This window comes from Ahaetulla prasina, chromosome 2 (genome assembly GCF_028640845.1).
Source record: "Ahaetulla prasina isolate Xishuangbanna chromosome 2, ASM2864084v1, whole genome shotgun sequence".
In the NCBI taxonomy this organism is placed as follows: domain Eukaryota; kingdom Metazoa; phylum Chordata; class Lepidosauria; order Squamata; family Colubridae; genus Ahaetulla; species Ahaetulla prasina.
In genome coordinates, this window is record NC_080540.1 from 168,928,414 (window position 1) to 168,942,671 (window position 14,258).

General features: G+C 44.2%; 1 protein-coding gene across 1 annotated transcript in view; it reads left to right on the forward strand.

The window, feature by feature from the left end:
• Window positions 1-1,366: 1,366 nt before the first annotated feature.
• PDE1B (phosphodiesterase 1B) overlaps window positions 1,367-14,258 on the forward strand; it is a 165,085-nt gene continuing 152,193 nt past the window's right edge. Inside the window, exons 1-2 of the mRNA XM_058168669.1 lie at window positions 1,367-1,610; window positions 2,455-2,569. Coding sequence (XP_058024652.1) covers window positions 1,496-1,610; window positions 2,455-2,569 — 230 coding nt within the window. The 5' untranslated portion in view covers window positions 1,367-1,495. The remainder of the gene's footprint in view (window positions 1,611-2,454; window positions 2,570-14,258) is intronic.

Below are 14,258 nucleotides of genomic sequence, written 5' to 3' on the forward strand. Positions count from 1 at the left end.
ACCCTGCTTCTTCAAAGTCCAACTTTCTCTTCCATAGGATGTCACAGGAAGCACAATTATTTGCACGATGCTGCTCTTTGTAGGCATAGACACACCATGACATTTGAATTTTCTTTCCAGATATGATAGAGATACTGTATATAAAATACAGCTTCCCTAGTAAAGGTTGGTGATGACATGGGCACATCCCTGGCAAGACATGTGGAAAGCTAAGGGGATGGCTTAGCTCTTAAAGCAAATAATCCTCACCTCTGGACATGTGTTTTAACTGAATGGATGGCAACAATGACAGACTCTTTGCAGATGCTTAGTGATTCCCTCCCCCCTTACCATCTGGAGCTCAGCTGGGGCTTAAAAATAGCTCAAGTTAAAAAGATTTGGTGGAAGCTACAGATGGCAGTCTCTAGTAGGGAGACTGTTGAGTTTGACTTCTGCTAACTGCTTTGATACGTCTTAGTGTCATTTTACTTGCCAACAATACAGAAGCAGTTTCTCATTGCCTTCTTTCAAAGGGTTACTTGTTCCTGACTTCTTGATCTGGTCTACAATCCGGGCATTACCTGGTGGTCTCCCATTCAAAAACTAAATAAGCCAGAGACTGTGGGGGGAGGGTGTTGGTGGTTTTTTTTTTTTTTTTACAAGAGCAATTGGGTTGACCGTGCTGCCACCTGCCGAGACTTAAAAAAGGGAGAGTTTTTCTCCTTCACAGAATAGAATAGAATTTTTATTGGCTAAGTGTAATTGGACACACAAGGAATTTGTCTTTGGTGCATAAGCTCTCAGTGTACATAAAAGAAAAGATACCTTCATCAAGGTACAACACTTAATGATAGTCATAGGCTACAAATAAGCAATCAGGAAACTATCAGGATTAGAAGTGATGTGTATATATATATAAAACCTGAAACCATAAAAACTAAAATGCTTAAAGAGATTCAGGGCTGATAAAAAACAGCAAGCTCCTTTCGGTAGAAGGCTGTCATTCCGAACGATCGTGAAGAAGACCAGATTAGATTGAAGGGGAAAAGCAGATCAAATAGTTATCAACGTTTTAACTGCTCTCGACGGATGCTCGCCGTCTCCAGAATTCACGCGTTTCTTCGGGATCGGCTCCTAAGGAGCAAAACGAAGAAGGACCGTCCTGCGTATTCGTGGAGCGACCCTTGGAGGGAGGTCTTTCTTTCTTTCGGGCTCCTCTGCACGTGCTCAGAGAATCTGTCGCCGCTGGCCTGGAAAAAAACCTCCCGGCTCGCGCGGTGTGAAGCGCACTGCCCCAAAAACCGGACCAACCAGCGACTGGGTGGCGCTTTGCTTCCTCGCTCCCTGCCCTCCCCTTTCTTCGGCCAGCCTCTCCCTCTAATGTAGCAGGCGCAGCAGGCACCGCCGCGCCGCACCTGCCGCTAACAGGGACCAGCCGACAAGCTGCCGCCGCCGTGGCGTTGTTGTTCCCTTGCCGAAAGTTGCGCTGCGAGCGATCCAGCTTTCGGCTATCCGGATGCGCTCGGAGGAATCAGCAGCAGGAGCCACCGCCGCGTCACCTTCGACAGGCTTGCTCCGTCTTGGGACGGCGCACCGGGGTCTCCCGCGGCAGAAAGGGCGAGACGATCCGGGTAACTGCTAAAAGCCTCGAGCCAGCTGCGCTTAGCGCTTCGGCTGCAAGGCCGGCCCTCGCTCGGGCGGTGGATCTGGGCTTGGGGATAGCGGGCAGTCGCTGCGGCAAGGGTAGCGAGGAGGGGGGGGGCGGCCCTGCGCGGGGCCATTTTAGCTTTGATCCCAAGCCCGGGACGCTTCTGGGCCATCCTCGCAAAAGGAGAGAGAGGATTTGGAGAGGCGGATCGAGACGCGTCTCCGGCGATCAGGAGCAGCGGTGGCCGCGGGTTATTTATTCCCTCCCCCCGCGCTTTCCCCGAGCATCCACGCGTGGGTGCTGCGGAAGGGGAGGGCTGGAGAGGGGAAAGAAGAGGGCGGGTGTGTGTGTGGGGGGGTCGCCTCTCCAAGCCGCCACTCCATTTGAAGGGAGGCCATGATGGGGGAGCGCTCAGACCGGAGCGGCGGGGCGGGGGGATCGGCTGCCAGTCACCCGACGGAGGAATGATTTCAGGCGGCGCGCTCGGCCCGATCCCGCCCCTCGCGCCTTTACACCCGTCGCCGGCGGCGAGTGCCCGAGACAAGAGATGATGAGCGCTGAGAAATCAGCCGGTAACGCGGCGAAGTAGCGCGCAGGCGGGGTGGGTGGATGGGGGGTGGTGTAGGTTGGAGGATCGGGCGCTTTGTGGTCAGGCCGCTTCAATAGGGACGGATGTGGCGGGGAAGCGGGGTTGGTGGCGGGGCTCCGAAGATTGCCGCGGGGCGGGAGGTGCGAGCGGGATCCATTTGGCGAAGGGGATCATCCTTTCTTTCTCTTTTCTCCCCCCACCCCCCGGTCACCCTCCTCTCGCTGCTGGCCTTTTAAAGATCCCGAGATGGAAGCCCCGCACCTCGAACTGCTGGAGTCCCCGGAGGGCTGTCCCTCCCCTCTGGAGCTCAAGTCTGCCCCCAGTAAGAAGATGTGGGTCAAGCTCCGAGCACTGTGAGTAACCCATACCGCGGCTCTCGGACGATTCGAATCGCTCTGTCTTCTCTGCGGTTAGTTCTCTCTCTCTCTCTCTCTCTTGTCCCAAGATCTTGTTCTCTCTTGTCACTTTCCGATCTTCCCTTCCGGTCTTCGGTAGCCTTGTGGATACTTCTCCAGTTTCTTGCAGTCGGACTTAGTCTGGAAGCTTTGAACGGTGGGCAAGGGTTGCTACAAGTGTGTGTGTGTGTGTGTAGTTATGGCAATGGGAAAGGGTGCTTGGTTTGCAATCTGGTTCCCCTGCGCGACAGAAAAGGGGTCATCCGGTAGGTCCCCTGTGTCTTGTCAACCCGGCTCCCTTCTTTGAGGTTCGGTTAAGCTTCCGTGCATCTGAGTGAGTTGATAATGCTGAATTTTGTGTATGATGCTGACATTGGGTATTGCCAGGCTTCACCGCTGGGAGGCTTTTAATTTATTTTTTTTTCCCTGCCGCAGCAATTAATAGCACTGGCTGAATAGCCTCAAGCTGCTTTGGTGTGGGACTTCCCTCCCCCTTCCATATTCCTGCTGCTGCAAGCCAGCGCTCAGTTGTGTGTGTTTGGGTGGGGGGAAGAGAGGCTGGTGAGCATGAAACAAGGCATCATGCTGACAGGATAAGTGTGCCTATAAAAGATGCTTGTTGTCATTTTTGCATCTGAGGGTTAAAACCTTGATATGCCTTCAAACAAAACTTGTCTGCCACTAATTCTGCCATTTAGGGTCCACTGTGTGGCGTGAGAAGGAATAATGCAAACCCATCCACCCAGGGGTGGAATCCAGCAGGTTCTGACAGGTTCTGGAGAACCAGTAGTGGAAATTTTGAGCAGTTCAGAGAACTGGTAGCGGGGATTTTGAGTAGTTCCCACCGGAGAATTGGCAACTCTGGCTGGCCCCAGAGTGGGGTGGGAATGGAGATTTTGCAATATCCTTCCCCCAGGAGTGGGGAAGGAATGGGGATTTTGCAGTAACCTTCCCCTGGAGTGGGGAGGGAATGGAGATGTTGCAATATCCTTCCCCTGGCATGCCCACCAAGCCACACCAAACCTACCACAGAACCAGTAGTAAAAAAAAGTTGGATTTCACCACTGCACCCACCCCAAAGGTGTATACATAGTGTATACACTATATTTTCTTCTTGTTGTTTTTGCAAAGTCACAAAGTCGTGCCTGACCCATCGTGACCCCATGGACAACCTTACTCCTGTCCTCTACCATCCTCCAGAGTCCATTTAATCTCATGCCGACTGCTTCAGTGACTCCATCCCCCCCACCTCATTCTCTGCCATCCCCTTCTTCTTTTGCCCTCAGTCATTCCCAGCATTAAGCTCTTCTCCAGTGAGTCTATGTTTAAAGTGTATACAATTAAACACAGAAAATCTTTCTCTCTTGGGGTCTGTCTTCAGCTCATTACCTGTCATCTGTCTTTTGGTTGTTGTTTATGATTAATTGAAGACTTAAAAGTATTTTACGGCCTGAGGCAAAGATTGTGCTTAGCTACTGAGCTAAAAAGTCCACAACGTATATTTTAGAATAGCGTTTCACTATCTCTGAAAAGTTCCAAGCATGGGGCTCAGTGTGCATACACAGTGTGGTATAACAAATGAGGTGCTGAACTACAGATCAGACAGATCTTGGATAAAAAGTGGAATGTCTTCAAAAACAAAGCACCTTTGGGACAACCATGGCCTGGATGACTGAAAATATAGATGGCTTGGCTAACTTACTGTCTGCTTAACGGTTCTCAGTGCTACTGTTATTATTGTTCCTAATATCTAGAGATAGCTCAAAGCATTGCATAGTTTGGAGGTGACCTTTACCAATCCACTCAAGATAAGAATCCTTTAACATTTGCCTGGGAAGCAGTCCCTGCTCAGCTCAATGGAACAGTTCTGAGTCTATGCATCATCCCTCCCACCCCAGTCCACAAAGAGATCTGTGGCCAGAAGCAACCTGGCTTTCATATAGAAGGCTTCCCTTTTGATTGATTCAGGACTTAATTTATATCAGTGAAACTTGTGGGATGTGCTGTAATCTGCTGTTTCCGGACCAAAAAATCATTACAGCTTTGCTTCTGAAATCTCCCTCCCGCAACCCAACATTGTTCAGGCATTTTGGATGACAGGTCCCATCGTTCTCCGCTTGGCTCATCATTGCTCATAATGGCTAAGTCTGATGGGTTGGTAGTGTGGGTGCATCGGGATAGTTGTGATATTTCCTCTGGTTGGAATTCATTAACGTGCTGCCGCTTGCTGGAAAAAACATTGTTGAAATCGTGGAACTGTAAAGCAGGACGTGACTTGAAGGTGTCCTTTCCCCCTGGTAATCCCCTGCCTTTTTAGCTTCCATTATCTTACCTGTTTGTAGGCAAACCTGCAGAGATGCTGGCTAATCTGCAGAGCTCACTAGGTGACCTTGAGCTGTTTGGCATCTCTCAGCCGAAGCTACCTACTGGGGTTGTTGTGAAGATGAACTTGAAAAGAAATGGAGAAACATTGTTTAAATCACACTGAGCCCTTTTGAAAATCCAGACATGACGGTTGAGTTAAAATGAAAAGCAGTATCTTGCAGTTTGGATGGCTGAGCCGTCCATGTAGTCCTTTCTCCAGCTTGGTTTGTATGCTAGCTCTTTAGGAATCTGGTTCTAGCTCAACAGGGCAATTTATAAATGACTTCCACAGGAAAAGAAGGCCTCCTCGGTCAGGTTGAGTGCCAGATATTTAAAAAGCACAGATTAACACCTAACTGTGAATAACTAACGCTTTCAAAGGACTGAGTGGGACAAATGTGATGTTTTGTCAATAGCTGGCAGATTTAATTAAACTGAAATATTTTAATGTTTAAAAAAAAGAAGGGCAAGGCAGTGGAATGGCTGGAGTATGTACTAGTTGTAAATCTTCAGTGCTTGTTTTTTTTGACTTGGAATCCCCCCCTCCCCTGAATTACTGTAGGGAGGCAGTGTGGAACACTGATGGGTTACAGAATTGAGAGATGCCTCACAAGGTCAGGAGCAGCAAAGTGGGAGAACATTGCTTTGCCTGTTCTTGGGATGAATCCTTGGCATTTCTAGTTGAAGGGATCTAGCAGCAGATGTTGGGGTAGGATCCTGTTCTGAAATTCTAGAGGATTATAGTTAAGCAGAGAAGATCAGAGGTAGAGAATCTGGTGGCCTCCAGATGTTTTAGATTTCAGCTGCCATAATCTACATCTGGAATAGATACCATGAGCTGGCATTAGTGACACTGGCCTTTGTCCCCTAGATGTTGTGGTGAACACAAAGGATGACCGTTTTGTCCAATATCATCTTGAGAATCATTGGACTGAATGCCCTCTCCCCATGCTTATGAACTGAAGCTGTTAAACAGTATCTGATCATTATTTTTGGAGACTCTTTAATTCAGCGGTAAAGCTTTCATTGCATTCTCAAGATAAATATCTAGGTATATTAACTGCAGAGAACCAGTTTGGTATAGTGGTTAAGGTGCCAGGCCAGAAAACCAGGAGATTGTGAGTTCTAGTCCTGCCTTAGGCACAAAACTACCAGGGTGACCTTGGCCAATTACTCTCTTTCAGTCATCAAAATTGCAGGGACTATTCCAGGCAGTCATCAGGAGTCTGTGATGTTAGATTGGGAATGGCATTGTGACCTCATCATGTCCTCAGTCCTCTTGTCATTGTTATTCCTTCAGACAACCACCCAATCCCAGATTGCGCTTGTTCCTGGGAAACTGAGAATGGAAAAACTCATAGGTGCTTTTCTCTGCCTCTGTTTTTCCCAGGAACCATTTGAAACAGCAAATTGTGAAGATGACACGTTCAGATATCATATTGGCATTCAAGTCAAGGAACTGGGATTTTATATAGACCTCGTAAAATATCTACGTTTTGGCAAATTTGTATGTGCTGTAGTGAAATGTGTGAATGGATACTGTATTTTGTGAAATAATCTTGATTTATTTCTTCCTGCGTTTGTTTTGAGGGAGAAGTTGCATGACTTCCATGAATGAAAAAAATATGTATTAAAAATTAAGATATTAGGGAAAGTATTATGTTAGAACTGAATGTTACCATCAGGTTTTTGTGTTGATAAATATTTTGGCATGTTTGTGTGAGTTTACAGTTTTGGTACAGGGGACTTATGGAAAATCTATTTTAATTATATTAAGCTGGGTTTGAATCTGATTAGAACAAAATGAGGGGAACTGTGTTCTTTTTTCCTAGACCCAGAATTATCCTTCAACCTTCCCCTTGGCTCTTCAGTTTTATACGTTCACATCTTGTGGTTATATTTCCCACAGATATTTCATGCATTGTGTCAAATTGCATTTTTTCCATTTCTGAGTTAACTGTCCTGTTAGTTGCAATGCTTATTCAAATACAGTATTTTACAAACGTAGGAAAATCAATACACACTTTTTTGCTATTGTGTATTTTATACAGGTCTGCCTTATTTTCTGTAATTTATCCTCTTGACATTTAGAATCTCTCAACATTTGTGCTTTTTCCTGTAGGGAAGCTGCTCCAACGTTTCAAATAATTTCTAGTGGCCTTTTCTGCTGTGTTATTCTATACATAAACTTATCAACAAAGCATGTCTCCTGATTTTGCAAACTGATTTAAATGTAATACAAACCACGGCTAAAGCACTGATTTGGGCAAATTTTCCAGATTATTTCCTTCTTTGTATATATTTATGCATATGTCTTGAGTGGTTAGCTTCTATACATGTAACTTTAACTTGCCACTTGTGGACATAGGACACTGATTGTTGGCCTCCTCATAACGTTCATCTGTGTATGATGGAGTCATGTAGAAGATATGCCTTGCAGAATGCTGAAATAGATTGCCTGCATTCTCTTTATACTGGAACTCAGTTTGTTCTCATTTCTGAGTTTTCCCCACTAGTTTCCTCTAATTTCAACTCCAAGAAATAGGAACTCCATGCTCATTACGATATCTTCTCCTTAATCCCATCCCTCAGCTGTAAAAGAATCAGTACCTTTTCATCAAGCCATCTCTTGGTTGAATAAACTTGGAAGGAGGGCTTGAAGAAGGAAATATTGCAGTCAGTGCCTCAAAATATGACTCCTTATAAGGCAACAGAAGGGTCTAACAGTTTGTTAGACACCTTTTAGTCCATGTTCTTCTTTATCTCTTGGTTAGTAGGTATCTTTTGGGACTGAATATACCTAGGGATGTATAATTGCAGACCTATAGATGATCAAGCAATATTACAGAAGGCCAGGATGGGGACCAGATGTCTTCCTATAGGTGTTACTGCATTAAAGTTTCCAGCTTCCGTCATGGGTAGGCAGTATTGAGACTGGTGGGAGCTTCATATTTCCTCCTTTATGGTAGCTAGAAATCTTGTTGTTTTGGAAACTGAAATATGTGGGCTGAAATTTCAGTTTTGTTCAGGGCTTTGGTATTGTTTTGCTACTTAGGGTTCTTTTAAAAAAATGATATTTGGCAGTACTGGATTGCTCTGAAATATTATGAAAGGAATTTTTTTTTGTGTTGAAAAAAAAGCTTTGAGGATTTCCTAATCATTCCTGGTTGCCCATTCAATATGTTATTTATTTCCTACTGGGTTTGTTCCCTGATCTGTTTCAGACCTGGCAGAGTGATTTTGCTGAAGAGTTTATTTAGCTGTTTGATTCTAGATGGCTTAGTCTACATCATTAAACTGGTTTCATAAAAGAAAAACCATAAATAAATATAACACAAGCAAAACATTAATGTAAAGTATCATATCTCCTGATCTGAATGGTTGTTACCAGTCCTGATGCAGCTTCTGCTTGGAAGGGTCTCTGAAAATATATTGATTTCTATAAATTAGAATAGAATAGAATAGAATAGAATAGAATAGAATAGAATTCTTTATTGGCCAAGTGTAATTGGACACACAAAGAATTTGTCTTGGTACGTATGCTCTCAGTGTACATAAAAAGAAAAGATACATTCATCAAGAATCATAAGGTACAACACTTAATGATAGTCATAGCATACAAATAATCAAATCATACTAGGAAACAATCAATATAAATCGTAAGGATACAGCAACAAGTTACAGTCATACAGTAATAAGTGGAAGGAGATGGGTGATAGGAACAATGAGAAGATTAATTAGTATGGAAGGGACCATTGTAATCTTGAGAGCAGAGTATTCCAGAGTGAGGGTGCTACCACCAAAAAGGTTTGTTTCTGAGTTCCAATCCCCTTCAGGGTTTGATTCACCATCCTTTCTTTGCTCAGGCATAGTCAATGGGGAGATTCTATTTCGAACAGACAGCCTCAAGGTATCAATGACTGAAGTCAGAAATCTTCCAAGAAACTCAAGTTCCATTGTCCATGTCAGTTCTGGGACATTTGTCTTGGAAGAAGACAACTAACGTTGAAGGCAAATCTGCTGAAGCTGTAGCAGCTTAGGATTCAGAGGGCTTTTGCTTGAGTGGGGCTTGGACTGTTTGAATGCCAAATAATTGATGGGAAGGTGACACTGGCAGCTATGGATGTGCCTTGGGCTTCTTCTGTCCTAAGAAGACTTTCCATTGCATTTGTAGCTGTGAAAGGCATTCTGCAGAGACTTATATACCACTTCTCAGTATTTTACAGTCCTCTCTAAGCAGTTTACAGAATTAGCATATTGCCCCCAACAGTCTGGGTCCTCAATTTTACTGTCCTCAGAAAGATGGAAGGCTGAGTCAACCTTGAGCCTGGTGAGATTCGAACTGCCAAACTGCAGGCAGCCAGCAGTCAGCAGAAGTAGCCTGCAGTATTGCATTCCAGTCTGTATGCCACCGTGCCTCATGGGGTTTATAAGGCTACAATTTTCTTTCAATGGCAATCATTATATTTGAAACTTATAGCAGGTGGCAGCACCTAGCCAACTATGGCCCATCTTTAAAAGATAAACAATGCTGGGCCTGGTTAACACTTGGTTGAGAGAGACCATCAGGCAATTCCAGAATAGTAGGCTAGATTGGAAATTGGGGAAAAAATACGGAATAAGATGGCAAACGATTTCCATATTTTACATGTAATCGCTGAACTTCTCTCAACCTCTGTAGAACTCTGTCCAAAATGAATTAAACTGATTGCACTGGGAGAATATAACCCACCTGCTGGATTTGGGGAACAGTTTCTTCATCTTAGAGGATCGATCTGTGCTTGAGGAAACATCACTCTACTTGGGTTTTTCCTGTCTTTAAAACTGAGGAGGCAAATTAAATCATTCTCCATTTTCCTAGCCTACGGCACAGTCTGAATAATTGAACCTGACCTATGTTTCTGCTGACGCCTTCCATTGCTGTTTCGTTTACGTAATCTAATGGCTGTATGATGCGTGTATTTATTTCTTTAAACTGTTTGAGATTGCATCTTTTTTGCTGTCTCGCTTTCCTGTTAATTCCAAACAGCTCATGTATTAGCTTGGCAGTTAGTACCTTTTAAGATCTGTGTTGGGAGACATTCCTTGCCTGGCTGCCCAATTTCAGTTATTCCTCCTGACAATTGGATGATTGATAGGATAGTCCTGCCCGGTCATGTAACCATTTAGGATTCTGGATTGTTGTGGGTGAATGTTAAGAGAACAGAACACTCTAGAACCCTGTAAGAGAACTGAACACTCTAGAACTCTAGAAGAGAACCTCTCCAATATTCTATTTGTTATCCGTGCTGAATGCCACATATAACGCTAATAAGGTCTTCCTACCTAAACCCACTCCTTTCAGTGTTCTTCTTCTGGACCAAATGGGAGAAGCCATAAAGGAGCAGATGCCACATCTATGTCATAGTGACTTGCATGTGAGAACTGAGTGAAAACACTGCTATGTAAGTATTATAGACCTTCATGGATCTTGACTGAAATCCTCAGAAGAAAGTCTATGAATACCAAATGATCTTCTTCAACTTCTCTTCCAGGAAGCATAGACCTTTTTTTATTTTCTTGACTGCCCTGTAGGTAGCGTAGGCAAAGAACAAGTGACTTTGTCCTCCAGGGCTGAGTCAGGATTTGTATCTGGATCCACTTGAGCTATACCGGGCTCATTGCTTCGTGGTCACCTTACACCATGAGATGAGCGGCATATACGTGATAAGTGAACAAACAAGCAAATAAATAAATAAACTTTGCAATTGTCTTCAAACTTCTGGCCTCCAGTGGATTTGGAGACAGAGGTTGCATTATGGCAGGGAGGGAGTGCCTCTGGAGGGCTCTGGACTGGTTAAGTCTGTTTTGCTGGTTCCCTGGTGAGATGTTCAGTATTTTCCTTTATTTTGTCGGAGCTGGAGAGGCTTGATCCTTTGTTTTCTCCCAAAATAAAGACATCCCCTGATAATAAGCCCAATCAGGCTTTTGAGCGCATGGCAATAAGGCCAAGCGCTTATTTCAGGGTTCAGAAAAATATAAGACAGGGTCTTACTTTCGGGAAAACATGGTAATTACAGGATGAAGTGGTGCTGAACTGGCTGGAAGACTCTTGTTTGGGGCAATTGGGAGTTAGCTTTAAGATTTGTTATCCAGAAATAGGTCTGACAGCTCTTTGACCAAATGAACCCTGGGTTTCAATCAAGTCACAGCATCTTCGATCCCAATCCCAAGCAGTGTAGAATAGCAGAGCTGTGCTCAATTCATTCATCATCACCTCGGTGGGTGATGGATTTGTGCATTTTCTTCACGTTATGAATGTATGTTTTATGCATTCAGAGCCCTGTTTGAATTGATTGTGTAACTATATGCACAATCGGATTGGTTTTTGAAACTCTCTGTGCACATTAGCCCCTCTGCCCCCTGACACAGATACAGTTTGAGGCAGCTAGATTCTGTCTTGGTAATTGGGTTTTTCAGGCAGCGATGAGTTTTACATTTAGCAGAAATCAAATTAGACTGGCCAGGTATAATCAGCTGATACGGTGCGTGGGGATGTGTTTGAAGAACACATCTGAAAAATTCAGTTTGCAGTATACTTCAGAGATGCATTGTATTTCTTGCTATGCTACTGTTGATGGAATCAGGCTAATACACGGGAAACCTATTTGATACACAGAAATGGCAGAGTTAGAAACCATAACAGGAAAGTTGACACAACATGTTTTCAGTGTCAATTTTCGGGTTTTACAAAATATATCCTACACATTTTCCCCCAATGGAAACTCTGCTGTAAATTCAGCCGAATTGGGTTTTTTCATTCCCATTTTGACAATTTTCACATTGCATGCGTTAATAAATATATTTTCTGTGAGTTGGCCTTGTGGGTTTGGGGAATAACGGTATGAATCCATTTTGCTTGGTCTTGATCTCTCTCAACCTGATGCCCATTTCCCACATTACCATATAGGAAAAGTCTTTTCCTGTTGTAGAAGGATCAGTTTGATGGGTAGAGTCTTGGTGACTCTACATCCCACCTGACAAATGAAATAGTAGACCCATTTGCAGCAGAGTCTTGTCAGGTGGTTGGCTTCAGGGAACTGTACAGGTAGTCCTCAACTTACAACCATTCATTTAGCGACAGTTCAAAGTTACAACGGCACTGAAAAAAAGGTTATTTATGACCAGTTTTCACGTTGATGACCATTGCAGCATCCCTATGGTCACATGATCAAAATTTGCTTGGCAACATGCATGTATTTATGACACTTGTACTGCTCTGGAGTCTTGTGATCGCCATTTGTAACCTCCCCAGCTGACTTCCAATAAGCAAAAGTCAACAGGGGAAGCCAGATCTGTTTAAAAACGGCATGATTCACTTAACAATTGCAGTGATTCGCTTAGCAACTAAGGCAAAAAGGTCGTAAAATAGCAACAGCAATAGCAGTTAAACTTATATATTGCTCCATAGTGTTTTATAGCAGTGGGCCCCAACCTTTAGGGCATCAGGGACCAGTTCCATGGAGAATGTTTTTTCCATGGATCGGAGGAGGCATGGTTTTGCATGATGCTTGCATCCTACGGATGGGGCTTTGCTCGCTTGCATGGCCTGGGTACTGGCATGCTGAGGAGTGGTGCCATTGGTTGGGGAGTGGTTTCCAATGTCAGCATATTGCCTCCAACAATCTAGGTCCTCATTTTTACCAACCTAGGAAGGATGGAAGGCTGAGTCAACCTTGAGCTCCATCAGGAATGATCTCTACTGCATTCTAACCACTGCGGCACCAGGGCTCCTGGTGGGATCCAACTCCCTTAACAACTATCTAGCTTAGCAACAGAAATATTGGACTCGATTGTAGTTGTAAGTTGAGGGCTCTTTGTAGTACAAGAAGTTCAAATTCAGTTAAGTAAGCTAGATCAGTACCATGGATAGTTCTTAATGTAATTTGGATGTGCCTAATGGCTTGTCCTTTGATAACTTCAAAGAGATAATGCTACTAATCTGAGAATCTCATGAGGAAGAGTAACAAACAGATCATGGGAAAGAGATGGAACACTTGAGGCGGCACTAAGAGTCTTGTATGCCTGAAAATGTTAACAGATTCGTTGTAGCAGAAGCTTTTGGAGACAGGAATCCACCCTCTCAGATGGGAAAAATATTATCCTCAGCACAGAGAGTTGTCTGGGTTATGGAAAAAGATAAATAAACTGTAGGGCAGAATAGGCCATGAGATTCAAAAAGATTTACATGTGACATTTCTCTGCAATACTCTGCTGAGTCCAAGATAAGCACATAAGCCATTCTTACTTGCAGTAATTGGCAATAATGCAATCTTCCTGGATTTTTAAAGAGTAAAAAATTTATTATGCTGGAACCATTTGTGGTTCAGTGCATCTTGGCCGCTCAGCAGCATTGAGTGGAGCCAGGTTTAGTTAACCGAACAAAACATCAATTGCCAGTGATTCGTGTGTGTGTGTGTGTGCCTGTGTCTGTGTGCACGTGTGTGCGTGCACTTTCTATAGCTTAGTCCAAGCAAAGAGTGTGACATTGATAGAGTTTGTGAAACTCTATACAGGTAGTTTTCAATTAACTATGATAATTGGGACAAGAATTTCCATTGTTAAATGTTATGGTCAAATAGTGTGATCTGATGTGACTGCGTTTGCCTAGTGATGGCACTCCCTGTTGCTGTTGTTACGTGTGGATTGCAGATTGTAAAGCAACTCACAGGTGACTCACAAGAAGACTGGTAGGCAAGTAAGTGGCTGCTGCTAGAGATGGTGGAGGATGCGTGGTTGGCATAATGTGAGTGCAGTAGCTGCTACTAAGTGGGGGAGAATGCGAATGACTTACCCCACTCGGAGCAACTTCTCCATTGACTTTGCTTTAGGACAGAGGTGGCAAACAATGTGCCACCTTTATAACATGTGGACTTCAACTCCCAGAAGCCCTGAGCCACAAGTCCACAGGTCATAAAAGGGCCATGGTTCCCCACCTCTGCTTTAGGAAAACTTGCAAATGGTAATAGCAGTAGCATTTAGGCTTATATAGTGCTTCACAGTGCTTTTTCAGCCCTCTCTAAGCAGTTTAAAGAGTCAGCCTATTGCCCCAACAATCTGGGTCCTCATTTTACCGACCTTGGAAGGATGGAAGGCTGAGTCAACCTTGAGCCCGGTGAGATTTGATCTGCCAAATTGCAGGCAGATGTGTCTGCAGGATTTCTGCAGCTATTGTAAGCATGAGCTGGTTGCCAAGGGACCAGATTGTAACCATGTGACTGTAGGACTGCTGGGATAGCTGGAA